The following is an 18496-nucleotide window of genomic DNA, read 5'->3' as shown; positions in this document are numbered from 1 at the left end:
TACGCAATAACAAATATCTGGTCTAGTACTTGAACTTATATACAACAAGGCCCCAATTAAATTTCTATATTTTATATCTTTTGATACTGAGAGAGAGAGAGAGAGAGAGAGAGAGAGAGAGAGAGAGAGAGAGAGATAAGGCAGGTTCACATTTCAAATTTTGTTTCATTGGGGTAGCATACAATTTCGCATTTTCAATTTCATACTTTTTTGCTAACGACTCAATATAGTTTTTCTGATCTAATGTCATAATTTTCTTCTCACAATCATACTTAATATTTATTCCCAAATAAGTTTTTATTTGGCCCATATCTTTCATTCGAAATTTTGCTGCTAATTTTCTTTTAATACATTCTATTAATTTCCGATTTTTACTACAAATTAACAAATCATCTACAAAGATTATCAAATAGATTTTTTCACTATTAATCTCCATATAATATAAACAGTAATCAGTTTTACTACGCTTAAATCCTAATTCTCTCAAGTATTCGTCTAAACATTCGTACCAAGCTCGTGGACTTTCTCGCAGTCCGTACAAAGCCTTTTCCAGTTTACAAACTTTGCCTGTATTATCATCGTAACCTTGAGGTTGTTTCACATACACTTCCGATTTTATTTTTTCATTTAGGAACGCAGATTCGACATCCATTTGATCTATCGCTAATCCATTTTGTACACAGTAATTTAACATAATTTTTAACGTTTGTGTTCTCGCTACTGGTGAGTATATATCTTCTAACACCTCTCTTTGTTGAAACCCTCTTACTACAATTCTCGCTTTAAATTTATTATCAGCCCTTTTTGTATACACCCACTTAAGATCTAATACTTTTCTATCTTTTGGCTTTTCAACTAATTTCCATATATAATTTTTATTTAAGCATTCGATTTCTTTATTCATAGTTTCTCGCCATTTATCGCTATTGTTACAATTTATTGCTTCATTATAATTTTCCGGATTGTCTACACTAACATAATTTACATAAACATAGTTTGTTATTGGATTTCCATATCTGCTTACAGGGCTTTTCTTTCTTTCTGACCTTCTCAGTACTTGTAAATTTGTATCGCTAGTACTGGGTAGGTTATTCACATGCTCATTATTTTCATTTTCCTCATTTTCATTTTGAAGTTCCTGATTAATCTCGTTTTGAATTGACTCATCTTCACTAATTTTGTTGTTATCTTTAAATCCAACTAAGTTTACATTTTCTTCAATTATATCTACGTGTTTTGCTACAATCACTTTGTTATTAATTAATACTCTATACCCTACTACTTCGTAACCGACTAATACTCCTAAATCAGCTTTTCTATCCCACTTACTTTTCCTTCTAATTTTTGGAACTCTAACAAAACCTCTACTTCCGTATAATTTTAAATTCTTAATATCGGGCTTTTCTCTCATCATAATCTCATACGGAGTCTTCTTTTCAAATGTATTTTCCAATGTTTTATTTTTCAAATAAACAGCCGTCTTGACTACCTCTGGCCAAAATCTATTTTGTATTTTCGCATCGGACAATAAGCATCTAGCCGAATCCATTACCGACCTATTGTATCTTTCCGCCGTTCCGTTCAACTCGTGAATATACGGAGGGCACGGCTCAATGTAAATTCTTTTTTCTTTAGCAAAATTATATATATCTTTATTCAAAAATTCTCTCCCGTTATCGCATCTTAAACGCTTTATTCTTTTACCAGTTAGATTTTCTAATTGATTTACATATGTTACAATACAGTCATAAACTTCACTTTTTTCTTTCATCGTGTAAACTTTTCCAGCCTTACTATAATCGTCAATTAAAATTAGAAAATATCTTTCACCCCTATAACCTATGGTACTATGCGGTCCGTTTACATCTGCATGAATAATTTCAGCTATATCTTTTGCTCTATGTCTATTATTTTCACAACTAGTGTTAGTCATTTTATTTTGTATACACGTACCGCATTTCAAATAATCGCTCTCTAAATTATTCGGTAACCCATCAACTAAGTTATTTTGACTCAGAATATTCAAGTACTTGAAATTTACGTGACCTAATAGTCTATGATACTTTTCTTTCAAAGTCATATTCTTATTTACATTTTCTGTTACATAATTTTGTTTGTTCTCAACAAGGCTATTGATCTTATACAAATTATTTACTTTATTAGCTACTGCTATCAGTTTATTTTCTCGTGTATAAATTTTTGACGTATTTCCCATTGATATTATTTTAGCTTTATCAGCAATTTTTCTAAAACTCAATAAATTTCTATCTATTTCTTTAACAAAAAATACATCTTTAAGTTCTACTTCTGTTTCATCATAATTTGTTACGAACTTAGTTACTATATTTCCTATTTTCGTTGCCTTTAATGTTCGACCATCACCTATTTTTACACTAATTGGATTTTCAAGTCTCTTTGATTCTACAAAATACTTTTCATTATTTATTATATGGTCCGTACATCCGCTATCTAAGACCCATTCGACTCTATTTTCGCAATTATTTACCTCGACGTTATCTACCCTATTGTCTACCTCTGTTGTGAAAGTCATCCTTCCTTGGTCTGCGCTTTGACGATCTTGCCGTTGTTGACCGCCTCGTCCTCGTTGACCTGCGCCTCGGCCTCGGTAACCGCTGCTGCCTCTGCCGTAGCTGCTGTCTCGTTGCTGCTGAGGCTGATAGTGCGCGCCTCCTCGCGCTTGCTGTCCTCCTCCCCTCGGACCTCTCCAAGAAGTTCCCGCGCTGCTCTGGCTCGTGCATTCGTGCTGATAATGTCCTTGCTTTCCGCATTTATAGCACGTTCTGTCCTTTTTCATCTCACTTTTGAATACGTTCAAATTTCCACTTTTATTTTTTAAATTTTGATTTTCATCTTTTTTTTTCTTCATACATTTTAATTTTATTAATTACGTAATCCACAGTTCTATCCCCTTCGGGTAGCACGTCGACTAGATCTCCGATATGGCTTAATGAACTTGGTAGCGTTCTTAACATGTAATTTAATTTTTCTTTTTCAGTCACTGTCGCTCTGGCATTTTTTAATTCAATTATTAGTTTTTCAAAGTCACTGTAAAATTCACTTGTTCCTGTGTAGTCTTTCAATTTAATCCTTTCTAGTTTATTTCTTACACAGATCTGTAATGCGGTTGATTCACGCACATATAGTTTGTCTAATTTCTTGATTATTTCATAACTTGTAGTTTCTTCATTAATAAACTCCATTTGTCTATTTGACAAAGCACTATATATATAGTTCATTGCTTTTAAGTCTGTATCATTCCACGTGGCTTCATTTTCCGTGTCGATTCTCTCTCGTTGAATAACCTTCTCGCATTTTTTCATTTTCAAAAATACAGTTATTCTTTTTTTCCATGTACTGTAGTCATTTCCATCAAAAATTGGTAGCGTCATTTTGAACTCGTCTGCCATGTCGACTCGTCTATAATCCTCACTTCCGCTTTTTTTAGTTGATTCCTCTTTGACTTGTAAATCTCTTTTTGTTTCACTGCCAAGTGTTCCCACAACCATTACGGAATTTTTTCGAACTTTTCACTGAACCACGCTCTGCTACCATGTTAAGTTCAATGGTGCGTGGAGTGGTGAGTTTGGGTGAAGTCAATTAAAATTTGAGAATTAACGAGTTTCTATTCAATACGTTATATACATCTTTATACTGTATATGATATGCTGGAGCGCTCGACCGCGTGTCGGCTTCGAGAGAGTCTCGTATCTTTCTGAGTGTGCTCGCACCGCGCGTCGCTTGTGTGGTGTCCTTCTAACGGACGCTATACCTTTTCCCCATCTATGCTTACGTGCTCGTTGCGTGCTCGTCGCGTGTCGCTCAGTCGTACATATACATGTACTTACATAACTAATCTAAATTTACTCATTTCTCAACAATGCTAACTTTTTTTGATCAATTGGATTTGACGATTTTAAGATACGATTAAGCGCCTTGCAATTCTCCAATTTTTTTTTTCGTAGTACTGTTTTTCTCAATTTATTGCAACGATTACATTTTTTTTTTTTTACAGGAGAGAACATTTGTAGGCACGCCATTCATCGACATAATCATTAAACGCGCATTGTTCCGGAATACAATAAACATTAATATTTCCTAGACCATTGCATATATTCTTATGTTGAAACCTTTCTAAAACAACTGGCAGCGATTTAGTGTTGTTTAAAAATTGTACGAGGTCAGTATCATTTTCATCAATAAGATTACCGTATACATAGTAGCGGAGTTTTTTTTGAGTATCAAGAGTTATGCTTTTTTGTGTAACCAAAGAATCGACGCCGTTTTTTATTCTCATAACTGAATATGTAAAGAGTACATGTTTTTTACGCGCATGTATTTCGGTGACCCCCCAATTTTTAGGTAACTTGGCAGAAAAATTTTTGTTACATTCACCACTTTTGAATAATTCATGACCTAGCAAAAAAAAGTACAATAAAAAATTATAACGATTTTTCACAATTAAGCTAATTAAATAGATATTATCAATTGCGTATACTATGATATAATGTACTTGCAAATACGTGAGTTACAGAGAACAAAAATTAACATAGGGTAACTCCGGTATATACGCCGTACTTAAGGAAAACTTAATTTATCGAGTGCTATTATCGAGTATTTACTATGTTTAAGGCAAATGAATTATACCAATAAAAATTGTATACTGTCTACTACTATAAAAAAATTAGAAATATGAAATATTTATTTTTTGTATTTAACAAAAAAAAATTTTTTGACCCTTGCATTTTTGCCATATATTCCATAAAAGTAGGATAAATGTATTCATAAGTGGAATATACACGGTAAGAAATTTTGTGTATTTTTGTTAAAAATAGACCTTGTTAAAGTTTTTGTGTTAAAAATGTAACATACTTACGTGTTAATTTAACTAATTTTGATTATCTGATTTTTTTGTGTTAAATTTATATTTAAATAAATCAAATGTTAAAATAACACATTTTATATTTAATCGTAAGATTAACATAAAAATAATGAAAATTCCGATTTTTACAAAGTGTTTGTACTATGGCATAAATCCCGCACGCTAAAAATGCCATATACCCTAAGCAGGTGGGATATACAAGATATCAAACTAAACAAAGAATACAAAAGCTATGTACTTGTATTTTGCTGTATTCCATCCTTTACTATCCCTTTACACTTATGTATCATGAAATAACCATTAAACCTTTTACATTCCCTACAGTAATCATTTTACGTAATATATGATTGTAATATATGATCGCGCTACTTACTACGGTGAGAAATCGATTCAACTCACGACGGTTTCGTTAATATTAACAGTAAAAAACTGAAATTGCAACATAATATTAATATATATGGCATAAAGGCACATGACAGAATAATTTCGAGCAAATACCTTCATTCCTTTAATTTTTTTCTACTTTTGCGGCGTAAATACCGGAGTTATCCTATTTCTATATCAATTTGAAATAAACGGAATTTTTGTGCTTGAAATTTCTATTATATTTACAACTGCGTATTGAGCGATACCTCTTAATTACAATGAGTGGAAAATGCAACTTACATTCGCTAATGACTGAAACATTGCCAAATTTCTCTTTTTCCAAAGCCAAAGCAGGAACAGGAATCTGATATGGTTGTGCAACTACTGTTGGACTGTGCTTTTGAAGAATAAACTTTGTATTTTCTATAATGGCACCATCATTCATTGAGTTTGTAGCATTTTCGATTTCAACATCTACTTTGCCGACAATCGAAGATTTATCGAGGAAAATCGAAGATACGTTTATAATAAGGATACAATAAATTAGTGCAAATGTATACATAAAAAAATGCAGCAATATTTTAACGAAAAGTAATTTTTAAAAATAAATAAATATATATATATATGTATATATTTATTTTTAAAAATCACTATCCATTATTATATATACATATATATATATATATATATATATATATATATATGCAATGAACATACTTTCCACAACAGACAAATTGTCCGTAAAAGTATCAATGACTTTACTTTTTGCGTCACTGTTCTCTGTTCGTTTTGAGATAACAGTTTCGTCAGTGTCATTAAACAATGTTGGGACAGCATTTGAGATAACAATTTCGTCAGTGTTATTAAACAATGTCGGGACAGCACCATCATGTAATCGTGGACATACATATGTGTACTGAAAGTGAAAAATACGAGAGTCGATATGAAAGTAATGCCTTCTAATATTTTTCTTTTAAATCTGGCGTCATAGAAAATTTTGCGTTTCAATAAGTTGTTATTTGAAATCTCTAGTTGAGTTATGTTGAGTGGTATTGTGATTATTTACGCGAATAAAAAATACACACCAGTATCTAAAACACACACTAGTTTGAAGTATTCGTGTAACACACTAACGTAACTGATCACAACACTACTACTCAACATAATATAAAGACTTCAAGTAACAACTCATGTCAGTGAAACGCAAAACTTTTTATGCCGTCAGATTCAAAAAAAAAATTAGAAGGAATTATTTTTGTACCGATCCACGTATTTATACGAAAGATACTGGCATATAAATAAGAAATATATTTTCATTGTGCAACTTTATATAACACTATATGCATATACCATATTAATTCATATATCATTGTATTATATGTATGTTTTGTTAGAAATAATAAAATAAATAAGAAAAACTTACCTCTGCAATAATTTTTCCATTCGAATCACGTTTAACCCACTGTCTGTTGATGTATCGTTCTTCAAAGTGTTTTTCACACACGTGACGGGACGATTTTAATTTTATATTGCCCGGGATCGCTGCTTGCCACTTTTTAAATAATTCTATTTTTTTCGGGATTTTAAAAGTTGACCGTTTTATTTTTAAAAATTTATATCCCGTTTTGCAGTTTGGGACTACGCAAGAATTCGTCATATTTATTCCGATAAATTTAATCCACCAAAAAAAATCCATTAAAATACTTAATAAATAAAATAAATTCTACTTATAAATTTACAAAAATAACACAATTTACAAATATATCCACTAAAGTACTTTTCGCAGTACATGCAATTTTTAAAAATGCACTTGAATTAAGCGCAATTAAAAGATTGTTGTCACGTTACTATGAGTTACCATCTACACTTCGCGATGACAGCAATGCATGGTGACAACGCCGTGAAATAAATTCTTCCTTGTTAAAACGACCATCCCCCACCAAAATTGGTCCAAGTTTCCAGACCTGTGTGTAAGACCGTAGTTGACACCATTTCCATGCGAGTCTTGTCGTCCAGAGAGGTCGGCGTTAGTGGCGGATCTCTTAATTTGAGACGAGACGGCTTGGGTTTCTTAAAGGTCCTGAAACCCTTAGTCAGCGGCGACGATTCGAACAAACTTTGAGAAAAAAAAGATGCCTCCGCTTTTCTCTTTGGTCTTCTTGTTGTTGAGTTTTTCTTATTTTTCTTATCCGAAGAAATAGTTATTGTAGGCCCAACTGCGGAGTTTTTATTCCTATTGTCAATAAAAACCTTATTTTCCTCATCATGTTCAAGCCTGGTCGTAACAAAGAAGGGCACGTACTACTCATCATCCGCGTCGTTGCCACGCTCCGTTCCCGACTCATCAGGGGAAACGGGCCGGTCCAAGCGATTGGAATACACGATGTCCCTCGCCAAGTCGACAGCAGGATCGACCTCCGTTGAAGTCCGCGGCCGAGTCGAGACCTCCATACCGGCAACATCCGCATCATTATGCATAGCCGTCTTATCTGCATCTCCGTGTATTTCCTTTGTACGTAACCTGCGGTCTGGGGTATCCGCAAACTCATTAGGACACAGGGATATAATGTTATCCCTAATAGTAGCTTCGGTAGCCAGTTCGTCACCGGCGCGCCCAAAGATAACGCCGGTGATAGCCCTTCTCGTGATAACGACATATCCCCCCCCCCCAGGGACAATAAAGGAGGTACGCCGGTCGCTGGGGGTCCGAAACCCTTGCGACGGTAAGTTTTCTAACTCATTTTCCGACATATTCATATTAATTTATGGTTTTTGATTCGGGATGTCCTTCCCTTAGGACATGGCCCTCAAAAGATGCATCTCGTCCAAAAATGCATCCTACAATTGTTATGATAATTGCAATTTACTCTCCCTCGCAAACGTGAGCAGGTACGTGGGAAGAGACTTGATGTTTGCTCGGAAATCGAGCCCGAATGTTTATTTAATTGTTATAAAAATCTTTTTTGTATATGAGATTTCTAAGAATTACGTAGAAGAAACCATGCAAAACTTTCAGTAGATATGCCAAGTAATATAATACGTAAAGACGCAGAAGTTACTAAGTCTAATATTCTCGTAATTGCAATGCATTTGTGACATTACATATAATTGACAGAGATATATATGCAAGGTTAATAATAGCACATTTGCCATTTTTAACAAGAAAATCAGAACTGTCAATTACGAATTAAATAATGCATATAATTTAATATGCATGTTAGCAATAATATTCCATAAGGTCCAATGATGGCATATTCACGGTAATATTTGCCGATTTTAGTAAAAAAGAATCCACTATTGCAAATGTCAATGCCAATCAAATAATACACATGAGTTAATTTTAAAGATTGACAACAATTTTCAATAAAGTCCAACAGTGACATATTCCAGACAATAATCGCCGACTTTGATAATAAAATTCTAATATTAATATTATCAATTACAAGTTAAATAAAGCATATAATTTAATATGCATGTTAACAATAATATCCAATAGGGTCCAATAATGGCATATTCACAACAAAAAAATCCACTATTACAAATGTCAAATATTAACCAAATAATGCATATTGGTCAAATTTATAGTTGACAATAATTTTTAATAAAGTCCAACAATGACATATTCCAAGCCATAATTGCCGGTTTCGGTAATAAAATTCTAATATTATTTACACTAAGAAAACATAGAAGTTTGTCCTAGTGATTTCCCTATATGTTTTGCAAGAGCCTAATCCACACGGCCCTCATGGGCGCGAGATTGGGATACGCCCAATCAGCGAGTACCGACCGAAGTCTGGCACTACCAGTACGCTGCAAGATTACGGGATCCGGCAGCAACTCACTGGTTGTGGCGAGCGACTATCCACGCTCTACCAGCTGTGCAGGTTGGTACCCGAGCTGTTGGGACACAGCTCACCCGTCGGACACCTAAGTGCAAAACTCGAGTATCCTAGCCAGCATGCTGCTGTAAACCACTGCCACCACGATGGTCCTACCCGCGACCGGCGGGAGCGAGCTTCCTGGGCCACATCCTCATACATACCACATTCAACCAGCACATGCTTCCATTCCTCGCACTTAGCGCCACACGCACAACTTTCAGTCTTAGACAATCCCCTTTTATACAAGAACTCATTCAAACTGCCGTGACCCGTTAGGATATACCCGAGCCACAGACTCGGTTCAAAACCCAGGCATCTCTCGGCAAATCTTACATTCTGCACGAAGCTATGGGTCACTCGTCCTTTCACACTATTGTCCCATCTACTCTGCCATCTCTCATACAGCCTATAACTCACCAGTTCCATGCTATCTTCCACACTTCTCTCACTTACTTCCTGCCCACTCATAACATCGTTCACACCCAAATCCCAACCGTTCTTTATCCACGCATTCAAACCTCTTCTTACACATTCCAGGTCCCACGGAAAACCACCCATCAACACTTGCATGGCCTCCGTGGAGACCGTTCTGCAAACATTCAAATAGGCGCTCATCGCCACTCTCTGGCACCTGTTTATTGCCTCTCGCGCATACCCATACTTCATGGCTTCGTACCACACGCTCACACCATACATCACACACGCAGCAAACAAACCTTTATAAATAACACGCCACGCTCTCTTTTGCAATCCCCATTTGCTCCTCATCACTCGTCTCAGCTTTCCCACCATACTCATACACTTTTGTCTCATACACTCCAGGTGTGGCTTGAAGCTCATCCGCTTGCTTACCCATACACTCAGATACCTCACACACTTCACATATCTCACATGCTTCCCATTCACACTATAACGCTCGGGTGTCTTGCTCCAGACAGACTACCTTTCAGGAGCATCGTAACTGTTTTGCTCTCTGACACTTTCACTCCGACACTCGCACCTCATTCGCTCACTATTCTCATCCACTCGTTCCCCATTTTTTCCAGATCTGCTGGAAACTATTCCACGTGATGCACACTATTCCACGCCCTCTCGGTCAAACGTCCATTCACAAACCCGTGCTGTGCCTTACACATTCTACCATTCATCAGCTCAAGCTTGTTCACCATCAATCGCTCCAACACTTTCCCAAGCACAGACAGCAGGCAGATCGGTCTGTACAACCCGGGGTCCGACCGTACTTTCTCTGGGGACTTCAGCAGCACAATCACTCTTACTTTCTTCCACACCGTAGGAAAGCGATTGGTACTCAAGAACACGTCGTACACTCTTTTCAACCATCCCGGAATTGCACGCCAGACCGCACGTAACATCTCCACAGTTATTCCATCCAACCCAGGTGCCCACTTACCCACTTTCATTGCTTTCACTACCACATTCACTTCATCCCATTCGAACGACTTTTTAACCATTTCTCTATCTTCCATTCACACATCTTCCATCTCTGCGGCCGGGAAGAAACGATCCAGCAGCACACTCACACTCTCTCTCCACGTACTCGTAGTCCTGTCACCCACTTTCATAACACTCAGTCTATCCCGTCCATACTTCCCCATACACACCTTATACACATCGCCCCATGGATCCCGATTCCCCGTGTCACTTACGAACTGTCTCCAGTTCTCCTCTTTCACTCTCCATAACATTCTCTTGTACTCTCTCAGAGTACGTTTATACACATTCAAACATCTTTCCACTCAATTCCTATCTCTCCCTCGCATTCGCTGGTAGGCTGGCCTACACTTCCTTACATCCTTCTTCATACGCTCCAGTTTATCCGTCCACCACACAAGCTTCCTCGCAGCCCCACACACACTCTCTCTTTCATGTTATTATTCGCTCTCAGGATCCATGAAGTGACGCGTTTAGCCAGGCTATCCGCGTTACTGTCATCCATCACATTCGCACCATCTTCAGACGCATACTCCACCAGATCGCTCATATATCCCACCCAGTCCACATTTTTGCACACCCACCTACGCATACCTTCCATTCGCTCAGCACTCTCACTACAGGTCATACGTATCAGCAACACGTTATGGTCGCTGATACCTTAGTCATTCTTGACCTCCCATTCGAACTGGCACCCCCCAGACACATCGCTCACGAGAGTTACATCTATATCGCTTTCCCCATTGGGTCCGCTAAATGTATAACTCTCGCTCGGCTCATTCAACACAATCATGTCATTTGCAACGATCCATTCCTCAAGTACTCTGCCACGCATCTCATTCTTATTGTACTTTAAGGGAGAGACGGCGTTAGCATCCATTCCTACCAACACGCTTTCCTCTGGTTGCCATTCGCATCCTGTCCATGTACGCCAAGTACGGCTCGATGTCCTCACCGAACCGGCAGTTCGGCACAGACACTACATTTTGCCGAAGTCTCCCTTCAGCCACACGCACACGCCATACTCGTCCGTGCACTCCCTTACACACATCACGTCGAGATTGGAATAATTCACCACCACTGCTGCCTTAACATATTCGCTCTCACACACAATCACATTCATTCTTAGCGGGAGTCCAACTACACGTCCATCCTTCACACATGGTTCCTGCAGCAGTGCCACACTCACTCGACGTTCGCACAACATCTCACCCAAATCACACATAACCGCATACGCTCTTTGACAATTGCACTGCACCAGATTCATACTCGAGACACTCTGTAGTAGATAGGGACAGTGGAAATCTCGTTAATCCATTCATGCGCGTCACTAATTAGATGATGAGGCATTTGGCTACACACATCACGCCTTTTGGCGTGTCTTACCGTTTCGGGGCAGTGCGGTTCCTGAACAGATCCCGGCTCGAGCGGTCTTGCAGGTTGCATTGGATCGCTCCTCTGCGCAACGGGTTACTCAAACAACAAGGATACGAGATCCAGCATAACTTTCGTTTTTGAGCCCATCCTTCCACTCATCCAGCTAACCGCAGCCCCTGAGAGTCCAATACCTCTTCGGCAGGGCCGGAGCAAAGATAACTCCGGCGGGCGGCACCCCCTGCCGCCCTCAGTACTCGTGTCGAGCCCCTCCCTAAGCTCACGTGTGACGAGTCGCCGTCGTGAGTGTCACCACTCACTACTATGTGTCGCATTAGCTATCATTTGATAGGTATTCGGTACATGGTGGCCCAAGATACCTGTTCGTCACCCTGACGGGAATTCACCCGATAGCACTGATCACGTTGATCAGCCGAGAGCCCAGGGTATGCTCCCGTATCGCCTGAACCCCGTTCGCTACCCGGCAAGCCGGGTACCCGGCGAGCACCAACTTGGAAGTGGGGCAGACTTGAGGCTCTCTAAGATTTAGTTGCGCCTCTTTGCGAACGAGCAACTATAACTCAGCAGGGCAGGAAGCGACTGAGGGTGGCAGCTCCTCCCTTAAGAAAGTCATAGTTACTCCCGCCGTTTACCCGCGCTTGCTTGAATTTTTTCACGTTGACATTCAAAGTACTGGGCAGAAATCAAGAACTCATCGATACTTTCGACGGTCGGAGATACTTGGCCATATCTTTTGTCAAGGGCCTCAGCGAGAATATACGATTCACATTAAATAGCGTTGGTCTCGATAAAGTGTACACCATCCCAAAGAAGCTAGACGTAATAATCAAAAAAGGAAAAGATACACTTGATAGGGACCGTGAAACTGAGATCGTGTATAGAATAAATTGCGAGGATTGCGACGCGTCATACATCGGGCAGACAAAAAGACATCTGCAAACGCGTATTAAAGAACACCGGAGCGACATCAGGAAAAATGACGGATGCTGTTTGGTGGTTAGCGAACACCGTGTATCTTGTCAGCACGATTTTGAATGGTCTAACGTAGACATACTGCATAAGGAAAAGAATGTCAGGAAGCGTGAAATAGCGGAAATGTTTTACATAAAAAATCAAGCGAATACCATCAACTTGCAAAAAGATACCGAAAACCAAAATCCAATATACGACAAAGTCATCTCTTGTATATAAACCCGCTATGTTTACTCTTTTAACCTTATAACAATGTACATTTATTAATCTTACATCTATTAATGACATCTATGTACATCTATTAATAACAGTTGCTTGCTCGCTCCCGACCGTTCGTCACCTTCCAGCGGTGGCTCCGTTTAATTATTTCCGAATTTATACATTACGCATCTTAACGTTATGAAATTCGCATCAAGGCGCTCTACGATACCGAACATGTAATTACTCATCGCTCTATACTTTCTAATTGTTAATTTTACCCTTTAACAACCACTAATGGAGAGGTTTTTACAGCTTCTGACATATGACTTTTTCGGTCAAAATCCTCATATTCCTAAGATGTTCACGCGAGAGCTATAGTTCCATGCCAGTTTATAGGTAGGACATTTAATTGTTTCCGTTATATTTTTGTTAGAATTCTAACTAATTCCGGCATTACTGAATTTTTTGTTACAAGACATTTGAGAAGGACCCAAAACCCCCAAAACGTCGTGATTAAGCGTTATTGTTATTCGCCAATTGCGTCGATTTAATAAAGATTCCTGGTTATAATATAAATGTTAGATAGCGATAAATCAGTAAATATTAAGTATCTGTGTATTAGAAAGGTGTATCTAGTACGGTTATTGAAAATTAATCAAGAGACATGGTAGTGTCTCGCGCCAAGTACACGCGGAGCGAGACCGACCGTGACTCTTTTACGCGACGCGACAGTTTGCGAGTACTCGAGATGTTGAGATCTCGATAACGAGTGAACGGATCAAGTTCTAAGTAGGCTTGATCGATAGCTTGGGGTCCAATTAGGGGGGGGGGGTTTCTCTTATAATATTCCGCTCCGTGCCCTACGAGTGGAGATATTGCGACGCAAAGTCCAAATGTGAAAATTTTTTATTAAGATACTTCTTCTTCTACTTCTAACGCCGACGTTTTATATGATGACGTCATAATCAGAAACATTACTTTCACTTTTTTGACGCTGGCGGCGCAGGTATCGCCAGTTTCGATATCGCGCGCGTATTTGGAAATTAGGTCGATAGACTTATCGATCAGGAGGAAGATTTCTATTTAGGTAAATTAGGTACATATATAAATTCGTATGTATTTGACCGGAAATGAATGTCCGGGAAAGAATCTACCATATGAAATCGTTTGTATTTCGTATGAAGACTTTTGAAGTGCAATTGAAAAGGTTTGTGAGTCATTCGTTTAATTGTAATTAATTAATTATTTTTACACCATGCATTTAGCCGAAATAGATAAATTAATAAAAGTTTTTATACGGAATCGTTTGTATTTTGTATGAAGAGTTATGAAGTGTGATTAAAAAGGTTTGTGAGTCACCCAGATAATTTTAATTAAATATTTATAAACTCGGTAATTAGCCGAAATATAAATTTTTAGTTATTTATGTTAAAAGAAGAAGGCGCTAGTGTTTCCGAAGGTCCGTCTGCAATCAGAATTAATATAAACGTTTTAAAAATTATTTTATAGTAAAATAAATAAATATACAGACTAATAAGCCTGTAATTATAAGCGATAGTTGCTAATTAAGTTTGTGACTAATATTCTGTCTTGCAGAGGACCTCCGTAACGAGATCAAAGATGTACCAGCTGTGCAGGGTAAAGAGGTTATCTCAAACGCCCTGCCACAGCCCAATTGAGCGACTCAAATGTCATTACCGTTGAGAAGTACTTCTTGCCATTTGAATCAGCATGTCAGAGCTAGTCACTACGGATTGTGGTGACACAGCACTGGACTGCCTGCAGAAGTTAATCGCATATAGCCATCTCACTGGCAATGTGCCTGATTCAACGGAGCCTAACAAGCTACTGATTGTGCGCATTGTCGAGACAATCTGCGGTTGCTTCACCGGTCCACAGACCGATGAGGGTGTGCAGCTGCAGAATATTAAAGCTCTGCTGACTGTAATGACAAGCCAGCGGAGGTGTGGAGGTACACGAGAGTACGGTACTGTTAAACAATTCGTACTGTTTACAACGTTTACTTGGCGTCGCGCAACCTGGTGAATCAAACAACAGCCCGTGCGACTCTCACGCAGATAATCAACGTGATCTTCGCGCGAATGGAGACTCAGGCGGAGGAAGAGATCGTGAGGCTTGATGGGGAACATCAGCAGGAGGGTTCTGTCATAGCAAACGGCGAAACTGAAGCCAAGGTTAGTCCAGAGAATGCTCCTAGTAATGATAACATTGATTCTCAAACAATTGTCAAGAGTATTCTTGATGATGTAGTAAAATCCGTGGTGCCATTGGAAGAGGAAGTCAATTTGGAGAACGGTAGTCCGGAGAACAACGGTGACGAGGCAGCCGCTGAGAATGACAACATGGTAACTGCAAAATTCACCCATGTGCTGCAAAATGATGCAGTCCTGGTGTTTTGCGCTCTCTGCAAGCTCTCTATGAAACCGCTGCCGGACGGCACTCCCGATCCAATATCGCATGAGCTCCGTTCCAAGATCTTGTCGCTTTAGTTACTTCTGGGAATCTTGCAGAATGCCGGTCCAATATTGCGCTCTAACGAGATGTTTATTATCGCCATTAAACAGTACTTGTGTGTCGTGCTGTCGAAGAATGGCGTGTCTTTGGTGCCGGAAGTGTTTGAGCTGTCGTTAGCGCTGTTCCTGGCGCTGCTCGCCCGTTTCAAGATGCACCTCAAGATGCAGATTGAGGTGTTCTTTAAGGAGATCTTTATGAATATCCTCGAGACCTGTAGCAGCTCTTTTGAGCACAAGTGGATGTTCATACATGCGCTTACGAGGATCTGTGCGGATGCCCAGAGCGTCGTCGACATCTACGTTAACTACGATTGCGATCTCAGCAGCGAATCTCTTCGAGAAGCTCGTCAATGATCTCTCTAAGATTGCTCAAGGTTGTCAAGCTCTGGAGCTAGGTGCATCGCCAAATCAGGTGCGTTATAAGAAAAAGGATGACAGGATAGGTGTATTATTTGGAACAGAGAATGTTCTTCGAAACAAGTTTTCCTGCAATTTTTAAACAGTAATAAATTGTCATTTTGATTAATTTCAGATACTACCGATGATATATTAGCAAAATACAGAAGAAAGCGAAGCGCAGCTAGGCGGTACAGCTTCGGTCGAAAGCAATCAGTCCCGTACAAAAGAGGTGGAAGACGAAAGACTTTCAATCAATTCGAATAATGTAGAACTCTTATGTTTTTGCGGATGCTAAAAAAAAATTACTTATGGTACTTAGCATTGCTGACCTTCAACACATTCCATGGAATACTTCAGAGGTATTTATTGTATTATTTTTCAATCATGGCGTATAAAACAAAGTGTGATTTTTTTATGGATTACTTAATTACTTAATATTCAAATATTCGCATATAACATTTTATTACAGAGACATTGTTAGTCGCAGAAAAAAAACGAACTGATTGCGTTTTTACAACTACAATTGGCAGAAGCTATGAACCTGCAGAATAGAGCATTACTAGCTCATCTTCATGAAACTTTACGTTGCGTGCGTCTATTTAATGACGATGGATGTAGAAAGCTCTTCAAATCACTTTGAGAGGATTATCAAAAGCGATCTCTTTATATCGCATATTTAATCAGATGTCGTCAGGGATTGCTGTTGACATTAGCTCACTGAGATAGGTACTGTTTATATATAAATATCATCTTTGTATGTAACGTATAAGTAAATGTAAGATGTTTAAATGTAAGATGTTAACCGTTTAATAATAATATTTTTCAGATTATGCGTGCGAGTTAAGTGCGATCGGGATGCTATCAATAATCATCTTGTATCCGTTTGTGTGAGGGTATTTTTGGAAAAAAGAAGGCTTTTCTCCTGCGTTTCTGCGAAGAGTTTAAAAAACTTACGTTAGCAGACGAGAAACAGGATCTCGTGGATAATTTTCTAGGGAAGGTCCACGTGGAAATGGATAACGATCCGATCTGGCAATGTACATGAATATAATTATTTATCTCGCAATTGATCTTAACGGAGTGCTCAGAGACGTCTGAACTTATTTCTTACTTTCAGCGGCGAGCGTCAACCAGTTAGATTTGGCGAGTCGTGGTGGAAAGAACCGTCATGGCACGGGTATACCACAATGCGTTCTATCTAAATGAAGATGGAGATGTATATAGGGATCAGCTTTTTCACGGTCACATCAAAAAGTTGGCAAAGGTCGTAACTCATCCAAATCACAAGGACCTACACATTTTAAAAGTTCATCATTACGAATGCCACTGGTCATGGGCGCAGGCTGAATTGGCTGTGATATCGGCGTATAAGACTCCTACGGATAAGTTGCAGTGTGTATTTTGTTGCGCGACTACCATCATGAATCTCCTCTCCATGGCGTCGGAAAGAGGCATACCTGCTGCCGACGATCTGACTCCCGTGCTGGTCTATGTCATAATCAAGGTATGCGATTGAAAAGAGAATTGTGATTTTAGCAAGAAGAGTTATTGTTAACGTGTGCTTAATTTCAGACTAATCCGCCGTCGTTGTATCGACTGTTTAATATGTAGACAGCTTTTACGGGAATCGATTGGAGGGAGAGGAACAACATTGGTGGACGCAGTTCAGCGCCACGATCGAGTTAAGACAATGGATTAACAGTTTCTCAAGAGTATCACGATAAATAAGATTAGATTCGATGCTGGTGATAATGTAGAAATGTATCATAATCATAATTTGACGATTTCATAAAGAAGAAGACCAATATCTTTGTGTAAAGCTAGCTAAACAGTTTTATGCTTTCAGTATCTTAATTTAAATTCTTAAATAGTCTCTTAAATAGTCTAACTGTTAGTTCTTTCGCACGTTATTATGTAACATTAGCAAAGACTGAATCAGATTATACGTAAAGTGTGGCTTTATCTTTATTTGTAACTCTATAGTACAATTTCACAGGACATCGAAAAAAAAGAAACGTTTAGATATTCTATAATTTATGTGTAAACAATAAAGAACTTATAGAGATTGATAAATATTTTAGCAGGATAAACTGTGTTGGCGTACTCTTTCTACATGCGTACCTTCCCCAAGAGCCGAGACTTAAACCAGATACGTGAAAAATATCGCCACTTTCGTGGAGTTTTTGTACAGTTTTACTCTAGGAATATCGCGAGAAAAAGAAAGACTTTGGAGATTTTTATCTGAATCGATCGACATAAAGAGAGAGCATAGTAAAGAAACTAGCTTTCGAGAATTTGAACGCATAATACTTTGTTATAATACTATGAGCGAATTAGTTTACGTCACTCTGTCAAGTTTTAATATTAAATTACTAATAATATATTGATATCGGTAG

The 18496-nt window shown here is 38.5% G+C and overlaps 2 protein-coding genes across 9 annotated transcripts in view; one reads left to right on the top strand and one right to left on the bottom strand.

The window, feature by feature from the left end:
* LOC143905737 (uncharacterized) overlaps window positions 1-18496 on the bottom strand; it is a 72823-nt gene that overhangs the window by 44028 nt on the left and 10299 nt on the right. The window lies entirely within an intron of this gene.
* Window positions 7113-18247, top strand: LOC143905738 (GTPase-activating protein and VPS9 domain-containing protein 1-like). 7 transcript variants are annotated; one of them, XR_013259303.1, is made up of 7 exons: window positions 7113-9150; window positions 14764-16113; window positions 16234-16459; window positions 16570-16826; window positions 16927-17137; window positions 17218-17604; window positions 17673-18247. XR_013259303.1 is itself a non-coding variant. In XM_077421315.1 (7 exons), exons 6-7 carry the CDS (start codon window positions 17269-17271, stop codon window positions 17784-17786), a joined length of 411 nt encoding a protein of 136 aa, XP_077277441.1. In that variant the 5' UTR covers window positions 13089-14374; window positions 14764-16113; window positions 16234-16459; window positions 16570-16826; window positions 16927-17137; window positions 17218-17268; the 3' UTR covers window positions 17787-18232. The 7 variants fall into 7 exon arrangements, 4 of the variants coding, with proteins under 4 accessions (XP_077277441.1, XP_077277444.1, XP_077277442.1 ...); XR_013259304.1 differs by lacking the exon at window positions 7113-9150 and adding an exon at window positions 13077-14513 and having other exon boundaries at window positions 17673-18245; XR_013259302.1 differs by lacking the exon at window positions 7113-9150 and adding an exon at window positions 13077-14374 and having other exon boundaries at window positions 17673-18244.

This window comes from Temnothorax americanus, unplaced genomic scaffold (genome assembly GCF_048541705.1).
Source record: "Temnothorax americanus isolate GAGA-0224 unplaced genomic scaffold, ASM4854170v1 Scaffold66, whole genome shotgun sequence".
NCBI classification, from domain to species: Eukaryota; Metazoa; Arthropoda; class Insecta; order Hymenoptera; family Formicidae; genus Temnothorax; species Temnothorax americanus.
Note: the sequence above shows the minus strand (reverse complement) of the source record. Positions and strands in the feature narration are given on the sequence as shown.